General features: G+C 40.6%; 1 protein-coding gene across 4 annotated transcripts in view; it reads left to right on the forward strand.

Annotated features, from left to right (window-relative positions):
* Positions 1-15,140, forward strand: part of FAM13C (family with sequence similarity 13 member C) — a gene marked incomplete at both ends in the record, with an annotated part of 135,822 nt that overhangs the window by 112,859 nt on the left and 7,823 nt on the right. For 3 of the 4 annotated variants that reach the window (XM_079711231.1, XM_079711232.1, XM_079711233.1), the window contains 2 exons: positions 4,104-4,185; positions 5,588-5,799. The exons of the other annotated variant lie outside the window; for it this stretch is intronic. In XM_079711231.1, coding sequence (XP_079567357.1) covers positions 4,104-4,185; positions 5,588-5,799 — 294 coding nt within the window. The remainder of the gene's footprint in view (positions 1-4,103; positions 4,186-5,587; positions 5,800-15,140) is intronic. 4 annotated transcript variants of the gene reach the window in all.

Below are 15,140 nucleotides of genomic sequence, written 5' to 3' on the forward strand. Positions count from 1 at the left end.
ATGTCTCAAACATCTTAAAATATTTAAAGGCTCACTAAGCTCTTGGTCCAGAGGCAATCTGCAGGTCCCTGTAGTGTGGGTAAGTTCTGGGGAGGGAGGTGAGGGTAGGTAGTATTCCACTCTCCTGTTCTTCCTGTCCTGTGTTGCCCACAGTGACTTCAAATTCACTAAAAGAGGGGTTTTAAGGAGGGAGTTTTAGCTTTGCTAAAAATGGGAAAAAAAATCAGATTGGCTTTCAAGACAACCTTAAGGTGTTGAAGATTCTTCTCTTCCTTGAGGTCAGGCAGTCACAGCTACTTATTGTCTTTTATAGAGCAGGACGGTGCTCTACACAGTGTGAGTACAGGCCTTTATTTTATAGATAAGGAGATGGGGGCCCAGCAAAGACTTATAACCTTCTTAAGGTGGTTGTGTTCTATCAGCTCAGGCTTGGGGTGGTTAAAGATGAGTAGTTTTTGCAATGGAGAAGTACAAGTAAAATTCATTAAGTGTCCACTGAAAGTTGAAAGCTCCAGATAGCCTGAGAGAAGTTGATTTTCCTTACTTGCTGCTGGAGTTTTATTGGATTTGTGATGCCCTCATATTGGAATCTGTAGAGAAACAGTTAGGGGCTCCATCCCCAGGGCCGATTAATATTTCTTACCTGGAGGTTCTTGAATCAGACTGATCTGGATTTGAATCCGCCCAGCCACTTAGGAACTCTGTGACTTTGGACTTGTTACTTTATCTTTCTTCTCAGTTTGTCCATCTGTAAAGTGGAGTTAATATTAGTAGTGACTTCTTAAGTTTGAATATTAAGTGAGGGAGTGCATATATAATGCTTTTTACAGTTTTGGCACAAAAGAAGTAAGTGGTCTTAGGTATTATTAACCTTTTAGTCTGTTTGAGTGATATTTGAATAGGCTAGCCCATGGCAACCTCTGCCTTGTCAAAAAATAAAGGAAAATTATAGACATTAATTTTCCATTGGATTTTTCTACCTGCAGCTGCAGACCCTGGATTACTTTCCTCAACTGTAACAGCCACCCAGCAGCGGAGTAGTTTAGAAAAGAATTTCTCCTGGCACCTCCTGCCTTTGTCTGCAGAAGCTTTAGGGCCAGAGTAGACACATGCCCGCACACTTAAACATGCAGATGGATGACTTTGGGAGCAGTAAAGGAAGAGGGCTTCATGGTCACTGCTTCTGTGTGTATTAAAGCCTTTGAAGTAATCAGAACCTTCTACGTCTCGGGAAACAGGGCTTCCCCTCGCCCTTCCCGTCTGGGTGCCAGGCTGTGGTTAGAGGTTTGACATGTTAATGGGCTTTAATCGGTTGCTTTAAGGAGCAACAATAGAGTGTATGGCTTTCCTTCCTGGCAGCCTGACGGTGGGGTTAATAGCACCCGCTGCTAATTTTTGAATCCGAGCTGCTGGGCCTCCATGCTAGTCTGATGCCCTGGTATAATATACATCTTTCCTTCTCTATGGAATGTAACCATTTCACTTCATATCCAGAACTGTATTTATTCCCTACAATTGATTTTACATTTAACTATTGTTAGACTCATGGACTTAGAAAGGCTGTTTCAGTAGAATTAGAGAATGTTAGAATTAGAAGGGATCAGTTAATCTTCCTTATTTAACCATTGAAGAAACTGAGGCCCAGAGAAGGGAAGTAACTTCTCCAGGTTCATACAGCAAAGAATTGATGTAGCCAAGACAGCAACATAGGTCCTTTCATTCCTGACCCATAAATCTTTCTAAAGTGTCTTTTGAATCATCTTTGGCAGACCACAAATCTGGTCCAGTAGTACCCTCAGTTATGTGACTCATGAGCTCCATTTTAATTACACTGAACGAAATCTACACTGTGTAATTTTGGGGAGTATGGCCCTTGGGGCCTATTAAACTGAAATAGTTCAGATGTTAGAAGGCTTGAAGATCCACAGCTTGTATATAAAAACTTTCCAAATGATCTGAGAGCTGCCATCCTTGTGAGCTTGATTGAATCTCTTTTGAAAGCTCTCCCAAGAGCAGGGAAATACAAAATTCATTTCAGAAAATGATTTCAGGCTTTAAAATATTTTGTCAGAAAATTCAGCCTTAAATTTCTATTAAGCCCTGTTTGCAGTAGTGAAAGCTCCTTTGATGGTCATTGGCTTAGGGTCTTAGGTTTTCATTTTTGTTTTTAACAGTGTTTCAGAAGATTGCATTAACTGTGTGGAACATATCCAGTGAAAGAGATGTGTTCCAGAGAACAAGATGTGTTTTCAGATCAGAGTGAAGAATTCTGTGAGGATTTCGAGAAATCGCGTGTAAAACATTGACTGTTCATATAACCAGACTGTTACCCAAAGCCAAAGTACTAAACGTTTTATCAGGGAAGTAGTACAGTGCATCATTCTAGCAGACCATGGGTCGGACCAGGCACAGCAGTTTGGAGGTGTGCCCTCTGTGTCACTGTCCATGGTCCTGAAACCAGGGCTTCCCTACTGGAAACCAGAGTCTCCCTTCTGGGCTACCCTAGGGGAAAAAATCACTGTCATTTCCCCTCAGTGTTATTTTCCATCTTGATTTTAAACTGTATGGTTTTTACATCACTATAGAAGTGACAGAACCATGTATTGTGTTTCACAATTAAAACATCTAATCCCATGTACATTTGATGATCCTTTTACACAAGCACTGTTTTTTCCTTCGAACTTGAGGAGCACACTCCTCTCCCTATGTCTCTCTCTCACCAACATCTTGCTGATGTTATATGGATTTAATGGATTCTTAAACATGGCAGAGCCACTAGACTTGTCACTAATATTGTACACATTTCTGGCTACTATTACAGTGTTTGTGATGTCTTCTTGAGCATGCTTATATAGCTCTTTGTATGTCCCCAATTCAAAGTAACCACTAATCTTCTTGAGCCTCCATTTAAGTTACCAGGGTGGCCTCAACTTGTTTAAGAAAGTTTCCTACTGACCTGTGGGGCTGGAGGCTAGGTATGTCTGGCTATTCTTCTCTCCCAGTTTCTCTTTCTGTAGAAAATTTACTTTTAGGCTCTGAAAAGAAATCCAGAAATTAAGGTGAATGATTCGTATGAACAGAGTCATATCCTTCTAAAAGTAAAACTATATTCTTATTGCCACATCCAAGTGCGATTAGCTGCTAGGTAGGACATACATACCCCTACGCTATGTTTGTTAGTGAAGACTTACTCACCATTCCTTTGAAGGTCTGCTAGTTAACACTACTACTACTACTGCTATCACCTATGCCAGTAATAATAACTACCATAATAATATTTTTAATTCTAGCTAACACCTCTATAGTGTTTAGCATGTGTCTGGAACTCTTTTCAGTGTTTTACGTATATTCACTAATTCATTCCTCACAGCAACCCTATGGGGGAGATGGTATTATAATCCTCATTTGGTAGATGAAACTGAGGCATGGAGAGGCTAAATAATTTGCCCAAGTCCATACTCATATAGTTAATTTTTACTTTAATGCTAGCCCAGTAGAATACTGAGTCTGTAAACAGTGAGAGCAGTTGAAATCTGGGTATCCCCCTTACATACTGACTTCTCAGACTGTTGTCAGGTTTTAGAAATCCTGGGGTCTCCTTTCTTCAGCTTGGAGGATATGACTGATAGGAGCTAAAGCTTCCAGTTTATCAGTGTTTCCCAGGCAGGTTTTGGTCATAAGTCATGAGCAGAGGCAAGGGAGGAAGTGCTGCTTTGTATCAGTAGAGCCATCTACATTGATACAAAGAATGACCTGGCAATGGGGTGTCGGGTATGGGTAGCCCACAAGGTGACTGAGGGTTAGACTGTAGGGGACACTGACATAGTTAGGACTATGTAAAAAATGCTGGGTGACCAGGTGTGTTTAGAAACAATGTCCATGGCAAGGATGAAAGAGTGGAGGAGGTCAGGAATGTTCACTGTTTTTCAGAGGCAACTCCATCACCTGGAGGTATCACGCCTGAATCTCTCTCCCAGCTTTATATGTTCCTGAACTACCTTCGTGTGCCTTAGCTGTTTAAAATTTTGTTTTTCCTTTTCTCTCTTTCTTCTCTCCCTCCCTCCCTTTACCTCCTTCCATCCCCATTTTTCCCTCCCTTGCAGCCTTCACATGGTGACAAGACATCTAATCCTGAAGTCCTGAAATGGATGAATGATTTGGCTAAAGGTCGTAAACAGCTCAAAGGTAAATGCCAGCCAAGGGTCTCCTTTCTCAGGAAGGAAGCAGATAAAATCGTGATAATGTACTCCAAAGAGTTCTTGATTCTCTTCCACCTGTGCCCTCTTTAACCTTGTCTCCTGCCTAGATCAGAGGCCCCATCTTGAAATAAAGGGTCCTGGATCCCCTTCATTGTTTGATCCCATTTAATACATCTCCTTATAAAGAGACTGAGGAACTCCAGACTCCCAGGTGGAATGATTCACTTCAGTGCCAGGAACATTTCAACATGTGGAGTATTCATTTCCCTGGTTTATTGGTTTCTTGGATGTTAGAAACAGAAGAGGCCTGAGCAATCATTTACTCCACACACCCCATTGCACAGATGAGGACATTTATGTCCAGAGAGAGGGGAAGGTGACGTAGCTGGGAGGTGGTGACCTAGGAGTAAAACTTGCTTCTCCTTCCTCCTAATCCAGTGTTCTTCTTTCTCTGTCTCTCTGGAGATGGTGATGTGAGTATTAATTAACTCTAAAATCTATCTTAAGGGATGATGGTTATTTACCAATAAAAATTTATTTTCTTCCTCTCTCTACACTTTTTATTTCAACACTTAGAGACATGGGAGTTTTTCCAGATTTCTAGAAGGATGGTGATAAAGAACTGAAAGGAGTATTAATTCAGTGTAGTGATGTAGCAGGTTTATAATATATGCGGTGTTTAAACACCACGCCAGAGCCTAACTAAAAAACAAACATCAAACAGAGAAGATAAGCTATGTATGTAATTGAGAAATTGATATAAATGGCCTCATTCAAACGAGCAGTCCCCTAGCATATTCTGAAATCTAATTTCTTGATAAGTCCCAGGTGGCCTTTTTATTTTTAATTACATAGGTTTATATAAAGTCACATTGCAATAATGGTGATTTCTGGATTTTAAATACTGGCATTAGACAAAATTGTGAAATCTTGTCAAGTTGGGGCTGGCATTCCCAGGTCCCCTTCCCCACCCCTCCTATGTATCCTCAGACGTCTGCACTGTGTAATGCCTTCCAGAAGTACTTGCATTTCTGCAGGGGCTCTTAATGGCTGCACAACTTTCAAAACCCAAGTAAATGAATCTTTGAGTATAGAATTTCAGGTGTCATGATAGATATCAGGTGAAAACTTTGGGGCCGGGTACCACTGGTCTTCCTCCAGGAATCCCCCTCGGAAATCTAGACCACTGAGTTACTCCCACAGATGATCCTCCACCTCCATGAGATCCCAGCCTCAGGAGCCGTCTGTTTTCACATCTGGGGAACCATCATCAGCACTGTTCATTTCCACTCACTTGGCATCAGGGAAGGAATTCCTGAAAGGGTCTCTGCTCTTATTAGGGCCAATGAGTCCTCCTTGCTCCTGGTAACTCATGGCATTTCTCTTAGAACTAAAGCTGAAGCTGTCAGAAGAACAAGGGAGTGCTCCCAAAGGCCCAGCTAGAAATCCATCCTGTGAGCAACCCGCAGTCCCCCGAGAGAATGGGAAGCCGGAAGCTGTGGGCCCTGAGCCAGGCTCCTCTGGAGATGAGACTCCAGATGCTGTGTTGACATGCGTGAAGGAGAAGAGAGAGCAGCTTCCTTCTCAGGAGGTTTCTAAGGTACCTCGCCAACCTTCACAGGGTCCCACCACTCCACATGGTGCCACTGAGATCATGATTTTGACCAATTTGTAAGAGCACTTTGGTACTACATAAATATCTTTAGGAAACTGGCTCTGAACTTTCAGTCAGATGAGGTCCTAGTGGGTTATTAGCTATGACCTAGGGCATTGCCATTCTGGAGGTTACAGTGTTGCATGCTGATGGGAGACGCATGGTAAAGACACTAGGGCATTTCATATTCCTTTCTCCCCAACTTCCCCCGATAAGTTAGCAAATGAACCCAAGACTAGGATTACAATCTCATTTTACTGTATGTTTTATTAAGAAATAGTAAAGCAGGGATGAGGTATAAATAGTAAGGAAAGTGGTTTAGTATTTTATATGATAAGAATAGAGACGTAGGGTTTCTTGAGGAATGTTAGGTGAGATGTCTAAAGACTTCAGCTTAGACATCTTGGTTTTGAAATCTTTGTGAGATACCCAGATAGAGTTGTCAATTATGCATTTGGATATGGGCGCCTGGAGCTCAAAGAAAAGATTATATGTTACCAGGGCTTCCCTGGTGGCGCAGTGGTTGAGAGTCCGCCTGCCGATGCAGGGGACACGGGATCGTGCCCCGGTCTGGGAAGATCCCACATGCCACGGAGCGGCTGGGCCTGTGAGCCATGGCCACTGAGCCTGCACATACGGAGCCTGTGCTCCGCAACGGGAGAGACCACAACAGTGAGAGGCCCGTGTACTGAAAAAAAGATTATATTTTACAAAAATGATGATGAAAGCAATTAGTATTTACCTGGTTAATCCCTCCTCCTGCATATCTATGCTTACATTTTACTTACGCCAAGGAACCTTCCTTGTAGTCCTTCCTGTCTGAACTCTGAGTGATGTGGTTGCCTTTCATTTCTTGAATAATCTGTAGCTACCTTAACATAGCTCTAACTATGCTCTGTGCCATTTTCTGTCTCTCATTGTAGTACTTGAAACTTCTTGAGTAGAGTTTAGGTTGTTTATTGTTCATGATCCTCAGTGTCTGTACAAAGTAAGTATTGAATAAATGTTGGCAGAGTGAATGGATATATGAAAGAACAAACTAGCATGTTTGACTTTGAAATGAAGTCTTCCTGAGGAGAATGCTGGCTTCACCTGTTCTATTGTACCTTATCTAGTCTTGATCATAAGGTGGCAACATTTACCAAATCCCAAAAGGCTTACCATATGCCCCCGGACTAGTCCCTTACATTGGTACACATGATCTACAAGTAGAAATGGGCCCTTGGCTACCTCTGTCTTTATGAAATACCTTTAAACTTAAAAATAACCAATATATGTTGACTAGTGGTTTTCATCCACTCAGCCAACCTGTCCCCTCCTCCCACCCCCCAATATTCTAGACTTTGTGATAGTCAGTGGATAAGTGGATAACTTCTCTCTCTCTCTCTCTCTCTCTGTGGTGTGTGTGTGTATAAACACACACACACACACACATAGTCAGGCACATCTGTGGTTTTCTGTCCTTCAGTGCTTCTGATGGTCTTTCCTGTATTTTATAGTTACTTTGACCACATCTATAAAAGCAGCTTGGTTATGGGATTCCCTGGTGGTGCAGTGGTTGAGAGTCCGCCTGCTGATACAGGGGACACGGGTTCGTGCCCCGATCCGGGAAGATCCCACATGCTGCGGAGCGGCTGGGCCTGTGAGCCATGGCCGCTGAGCCTGCGCATCCGGAGCCTGTGCTCCGCAACGGGAGAGGCCACAACAGTGAGAGGCAGGCGTACTGCAAAAAAAAAAAAAAAAAGCAGCTTGGTCAACACCCAAGTCCTAATTCTGTGTTCTACTCAGTTGACTAAGGAGTGAGGGATGAGTTGGGACTGGTATAATAAACTTAGAGCAGGACTCAGTCCTTGAACAAGACACTTTCTAATCATACACACTTGGCAAGTGAACTATTTCTCTGATATTCAACTTCCTCATCTATCAAATACAGATAATACCTATTTATATAATTATTGTGACAATAAAAGGAGATGCCTGGTGAACAGTGGGTAATCATTCATTTGCAAAAAGATTTGAGTGCCTACTATGTGTTGTGAACTATGATCCATGCTGGATATAAAAAATAAACAAGATAGAGAAGTGATGTGGGTTACCGCCTTCACGTAGCTCGTGTTTTTCTGGGAGCTGGGATACAACAAGAAATAACTCAATAGACACAATCATTAAAATTTTTTATAAGTACTGTGCAAAGAAACAAATGATATGATAGAAAATAATGAGTATGGATGGTTTCTATTTTATATAGGGTGATTAGGAAAGCCAATAAGATGACATTTAATGCAGAAGAATCAGCAGGCCAAGAGAGCAGCAAAGAGCATTCTAGACGGAACTGGAAGTATGAAGGCCTTTGAAGGAAGAGCTTGTTTGTAGCTGGAGTTCTCAGATCTGAGGGCTGGAGCACAGGATGGCATGTGATGAAGTCAGAAAAGATAGATCAGGGCACATAACACAGGACCTTTTAGGCCACTGAAAGTATTGGGAAGCTGTTGAATGGTTGTAAGTGCAAAAGTGACATGGTGTGATTTACACTTCAAAGATCTTTTTGATTGCTGTATGGAGAATTAATCATAGGGGAAAAGAGTGGAAAAGGGAAGATGAAATGGGTGGCTTGGACTAGTATGGTAGCCTTGGAGATGGAAAGAAGTAGACACATTCAAAGTATATTTTGGATATAGAATCAAAAGGATGTGCTGAATCATTGGATGGTAGGGAGTGAAGGAAAGGAAGATGGATCCATTTACTGAGATGGGGAAAAACTAAAGGAGGAGCAGATTGAGGGTGAGAGTGAAAACTCAGGAGGTCTGTTTTGGACACGTTTGTTTTAAGATCTTTCAGGAATAGGGTGACCGACCATGCCAGGTTTCCCTAGACTTTCTAACTTTAGCACTGAAAATTCCATGGCCCACCAAAAGCCTCAGTCCTGGGAAAACTGGGATGGTCGATCACCCTACTGAGGTATTCAAGTCAAATAAAAACATGTAAATGAAAATCTGAAGGTCAGAGAAAAACTCTGAGCTCTTTAGAAGTCATCTTTATTTAAACGGCAATTTATTTCTGTTATTTTAAAAGAAATAGCCGTTAAACTGTTTAGCATCAGAAGCCCCTTCAAATAAACCTATCTTTGCAGTAGGCTAAAGTGAGGCCCTTTAAGTAGAGAGCATCTGCAGTAGAACATGTACGTCTCAGTATCTAAAGCTGCAGTATTGTTCCTGGGAGAGCTTAACACAGCAGACCGTGAAGTGGCTAGGCAGCTATTAGGTGGTTCCTAAGGGGGAGTCCAGAAGCCACAGAAGAAGCAAAGGGAGGATTGAAAATTTCCACAATAGTATTATTCCTGGCTCCTCAGTGAGCTTATTCACGTTTGAGATTATCTCATTAGGTCCCAATTCTTTAAACTCAAATTGATGGATGATTTTCATCTGGAGTCTTTGCTCTACTGCTTAAAATGCATTAAATATTAAGCTTCCAAGATGAGGTTATTTCTTTTATAAAGAGACCTTCGTTATGACTCCTCTTGAAATTTTTGCATTTGGTGTTTAGTCAGAGCTCATACTAAAGCTGATAAACCCTACAGCATTGCCTTGTCAGTTCAGATACTGCTACCGAGTAATCTTCTTCCTCCATCATCTATGGATGATTTTTGGAGATAATCACTTTTCGGTCACAGGGCATCCGTTGAGCACTGGAAATGAATGAATCAACCCTAGGTCTGATTGTGGTGCTTATTTATGTTCTTTTCTTTTGAAAATCGTGAATTGGTACTGGCATATATCCCCTTTTTATTGTCCTTTCCAAGAACTGTAGGTGGAGTCAGGTGCACAGCACAAATTACCAACTGGATGAGTAATGGCAGTTACTTCTTCTGGCCCTTCATTAACTGCAGCATCTTTGAGGAGAAAAGGTTGGTTTTTTTTAAACATCTTTATCGGAATATAATTGCTTTACAATGGTGTGTTTCTGCTGTATAACAAAGTGAATCAACTATACGTATACATATATCCTCATATCCCCTCCCTCTTACATCCCCCTCCCACCCTCCCTATCCCACCCTTCTAGGTGGTCACAAACCACCTAGCTGATCTCCCTGTGCTATGCAGCTGCTTCCCACTAGCTATCTATTTTACAATTTTGTAGTATATGTAAGTCAATGCCACTCTCACTTCATCCCAGCTTACCCTTCCCCCTCCCCGTGTCCTCAAGTCCATTCTCTATGTCTGTGTCTTTATTCCTGTCCTGCCCCTAGATTCTTCAGAATGATTTGTTTGTCTTTAGATTCCATATACATGTGTTAGCATACGGTATTTACTTTTCTCTTTCTCACTTACTTCACTCTGTATGACAGTCTCTAGGTCCATCCACCTCACTACAAATAACTCAATTTCATTTCTCTTTATGGCTGAGTAATATTCCATTGTATTTATGTGTCACATCTTCTTTATTCATTCATCTGTCGATGGACACTTAGGTTGCTTCCACGTCCTGGCTATTGTAAATAGAGCTGCAGTGAACGTTGTGGTACATGACTCTTTTTGAATTATGGTTTTCTCAGGGGATATGTCCAGTAGTGGAATTGATGGGTTGTATGGTAGTCCTATTTTTAAGTTTTTTAAGGAACCTCCATACTGCTTTTCATTTCTAAGTCTATTGATTTGAATCTTCTCCCTTTATTTCTTGATGAGTCTGGCTAATGGTTTATCAATTTTGTTTATCTTCTCAAAGAACCAGCTTTTAGTTTTATTGATCTTTGCTATCATTTCCTTCATTTCTTTCTGATCAACCTGATCTTTATGATTTCTTTCCTTCTGCTAACTTTGGGTTTTTTTTTTTGTTGTTGTTGTTCTTCTTTCTCTAATTGCTTTAGGTGTAAGGTTAGGCTGTTTGAGATGTTTCTTGTTTCTTGAGGTAGGATTGTATTGCTATAAACTTCCCTCTTAGTACTGCTTTTGCTGCATCCCATAGGTTTTGGGTCATCGTATAGAAAAGCAGATTTTTAAAAAACATAATAATTCACTTTATTTTTTTAAATCAAGTAAAAATTTGATAACTGATTAGTGAGTAGTTGTGCATTGGAGAGAGGGAAGACTTACAGGTAAAATGCACCAAAAGGAAGGTCCCGTCAAGTTCTTCTACTTACTCTTTTAACAAAAATTTAATTTTCTGAATAGGTAATACTTTCTCACATAGCTCAAAAAATATAAAAGGTTACACATTAAAAAGACTCCTTCCCACCCCATCTGCCAGGTCCAGTTCTGAGGTCTCCCACTCTAAGCAGGCGTAACTATTGCTATGAATGTTTTAGGTGTCCTTTTGGAGTTTCTATATAAAGCATATACAAGAAAGTATTGATACACATTCTTAATTTGCCCCTTTTGAAAAAACGTAGCAGGCTACATAATTATGTATCCTTTTTTCACTTTGCATATTCTAGATAGCTTTTTATATCAAGACATAGAGTGCTTCTCAATTTTTTTATCTTTAAAATTTATGCTTTAATAGCACCATGGTATTCCTTTATTAGTAATTTACAACATTGATAGTAACCTCAAATCAACTAGTTTGATAGCTTAAATAACATTTAGTATGCCTGACTCTGTGCCAGGGACATTTACATAAGATAATTAAAAATGATCCTCATTCTGCATATTAAGAATTTGCAAATTAAGGATCTAAGGTTCAGAGATTCCATAATTTTCCAAATTAAAAATAGTGTGTAATTCTTGAAGCCAGTTATCTGAACTCATGACCTCTGTTTTCAAGGTCAATATTAATTCGCAGTATGCTTAGAAATCTGAATTGACCAAGCCATTCTCTTCAGCAGTTGCTTTGTATGATTATGTTCATTATTGACTTCCCATGTTGTTGGACTGACTGGTTAGTTCAAGCTGTCAGACTTGTTCCACGTATACTTTCTCCCTCAGTGAGGGGCTGGGGAGACTTAGACACAGGGAAAGTTTGGCAAGACTTGAGTCCCTAAAGCTAAAGAGTAATAGATTCTTGTCACTCACTGTCCAGAGAGGAGAATGTCAGTTTTACCTCCCTCTCAAGGAGAGAGCTTGTTTATGGTGACGGTTCGACTGATTTTTATGTTTCCGTGGTTTACTGTGAAAGAATACATGGGACCGGTGCCATGGGGAGAACGGAAAACAAGCATGGTGGTAAAAACACTTAAGCTGTGGCAGTTTTTTCTCCAAACAACTTTCTGGCCAGGGTCTAGAAAGAAATAACACTTGGACTGACCACTCAGCAGTAGTTCTGCTTGGAAAGCCAGCTTGTTTGGGGGGTACTATTCCAGATCTTGATAATTCGAGTAACCTACTGGATAGGGGGCCAGGAGTTTTTCATGACGGAATTGTCAAGCTATCAACAAAGTATATCAAATTTTGTTCTATGCACAGTCCCTTCTTGCTCAACCTCCTTTAAGTTACATTTCTTCTGATGCCATATAAAATGGAGCAGGAAGTAAGGATAATTAGCTTTGGGGTTTACCTCCTTATATTTATCTTTAAAGTCTGACAACCCATTCATGCGCTGGATATCTGTCTCTGGCTCTTTCAGGTTATTCAACACAGTCCTTGTTTTCTCCATTTAAATAAAAATCATAAGTTAGATACTACTAACATACCACAGTCAGCCACCAATATGCAGAATTAGGGAGGAAGGATGCATTTCAGAAACAGAGCCATTGAATTAAGAGGAGAGAATGGTCTGATTCTTAGTAGAAAGTGGCCGAGGAATAGCAAAGTCTAATGTATTTCTGCCCCTTAGATTTGAGGTACCTATCCTGCAGAACCTACGTCTTGACTCATTTTCCACCATGAAGATTGACATTGCAGGCCTCATAATAGCTGGTGTCCATAGGCCCCTGAGTAGAAGACAGCTCCTGGCACATAATCGCACCACTAACCCTTCTTCTTCAGGCAGCATGCCTTCCTGTGCACATATATTTGAGGATAAGCACTTATGGCATTGAAGTCCTGTACTTACGGCCATTGAACCCTCACATCTGTCTTTGGGGATTACTTTAATAATGATCCTAAAAGTAAAATCATAGAATCATGAGAGTGAAAGATGAGTGCCATACATTGTACCTGTACTCCGACTTTTATCTAGCATTTGTGGAAGGAACTTTTCTATAATGGCATTCATCATTCTAACTTGCTTTTTGGTCACTCTTTTCTCTCTTTTAAGTCTAAATTTAGCTTTTCTAGAATCCAGACAATATACTAAAAATAAATAAAACCAAAAAATCAAACTGCAATAGAGATGCCAATAATAGTTAAATGCATCATTTTCTGAAGAGCTTTCTATGGAATATAAGTCCCAATAAGATACTGAATAAAAAACATTATTTCAGTGTTTTCTGAACTTAGAGATTTCTTTGTCACCTATTAAAATCCCATGGAATACATGAAAGAATTTTTTATTTTCTGTGTAAACATGTGTCATGACTAAGAAACTGTTTAAGGAATGATTGAGCTAGAAAATGAAAGGCTCTTGGGGTTACTTAACCAATACTTAAAATGCTCTACAGAGAGAGGTGGTCTTTCTTTCTACTGAAAATAAAAGAGGCTTGGGCTATATAGCCTGTGGAATTTACATGAAGACCTCTAAAAATTAGACTACTTTTGCATATAAACCTGGGTTTTTAGATGGGTAGTAAGAAAGGGGATACATTGGGTACTGTGAGAATTTGAAGAAATATGTGATATAATTTATTTGGGCAGACAAGACTGAAACACAGAAAACAGTTAAGGCCCAGACAGTGAGACACAGAGAAGTTCAGAGAAAAGGAAGATCAATATGGGCCAGACACTTAGGTTGCTTCCATCTCCTGGCTATTGTAAATAGAGCTGCAATGAACATTTAGGTACATGACTCTTTTTGAATTATGGTTTTCTCAGGGTATATGCCCAGTAGTGGGATTGCTGGGTCGTATGGTAGTTCTATTTGTAGTTTTTTAAGGAACCTCCATAGTGGATGTATCAATTCACATTCCCACCAGCAGTGCAAGAAGGTTCCCTTTTCTCCACACCCTCTCCAGCATTTATTGTTTCTAGATTTTTTGATGATGGCCATTCTGACTGGTGTGAGATGATACCTCATTATAGTTTTTTTTTTTTTTTTTTTTTTGCGGTACGCGGGCCTCTCACTGTTGTGGCCTCTCCCGTTGCGGAGCACAGGCTCCGGACGCGCAGGCTCAGCGGCCATGGCTCACGGGCCCAGCCGCTCCGCGGCATGGGCATGTGGGATCTTCCCAGACCGGGGCACGAACCCGTGTCCCCTGCATCGGCAGGCAGACTCTCAACCACTGCGCCACCAGGGAAGCCCCATTATAGTTTTGATTTGCATTTCTCTAATGATTAATGATGTTGAGCATTCTTTCACGTGTTTGTTGGCAGTCTGTATATCTTCTTTGGAGAAATGTCTATTTAGGTCTTCTGCCCATTTTTGGATTGGGTTGTTTGTTTTCTTGTTATTGAGCTGCATGAGCTGCTTGTAAATTTTGAAGATTAATCCTTTGTCAGTTGCTTCATTTGCAAATATTTTCTCCCATTCTGAGGGTTGTCTTTTGGTCTTGTTTATGGTTTCCTTTGCTGTGCAAAAGCTTTTAAGTTTCACTAGGTCCCATTTGTTTATTTTTGTTTTTATTTCCATTTCCCTAGAAGGTGGGTCAAAAAGGATCTTGATGTGATTTATGTCATAGAGTGTTCTGCCTATGTTTTCCTCTAAGAGTTTGATAGTTTCTGGCCTTACATTTAGGTCTTTAATCCATTTTGAGCTTATTTTTGTGTGTGGTGTTAGGGAGTGTTCTAATCTCATACTTTTCCATGTACCTGTCCAGTTTTCCCAGCACCACTTATTGAAGAGGCTGTCTTTTCTCCACTGTATATTCTTGCCTCCTTTATCAAAGATAAGGTGACCATATGTGCGTGGGTTTATCTCTGGGCTTTCTATCCTGTACCATTGATCTATATTTCTGTTTTTGTGCCAGTACCATACTGTCTTGATTACTGTAGCTTTGTAAATGAAATTGAGTTATTTGTAGTGAGGTGGAATGGACGTAGAGTCTGTCATACAGAGTGAAGTCAGAAAGAGAAAACCAAATACCGTATGCTAACACATATATATGGAATCTAAGAAAAAAAAATGGTCATGAAGAACCTAGGGGTAAGACGGGAATAAAGACACAGACCTCCTAGAGAATGGACTTGAGCATATGGGGAGGGGGAAGAGTAAGCTGTGACAAAGTGAGAGAGTGGCATGGACATATATACACTACCAAA

This window comes from Hyperoodon ampullatus (assembly GCF_949752795.1).
Source record: "Hyperoodon ampullatus genome assembly, chromosome: 1".
Classification (NCBI taxonomy): domain Eukaryota; kingdom Metazoa; phylum Chordata; class Mammalia; order Artiodactyla; family Ziphiidae; genus Hyperoodon; species Hyperoodon ampullatus.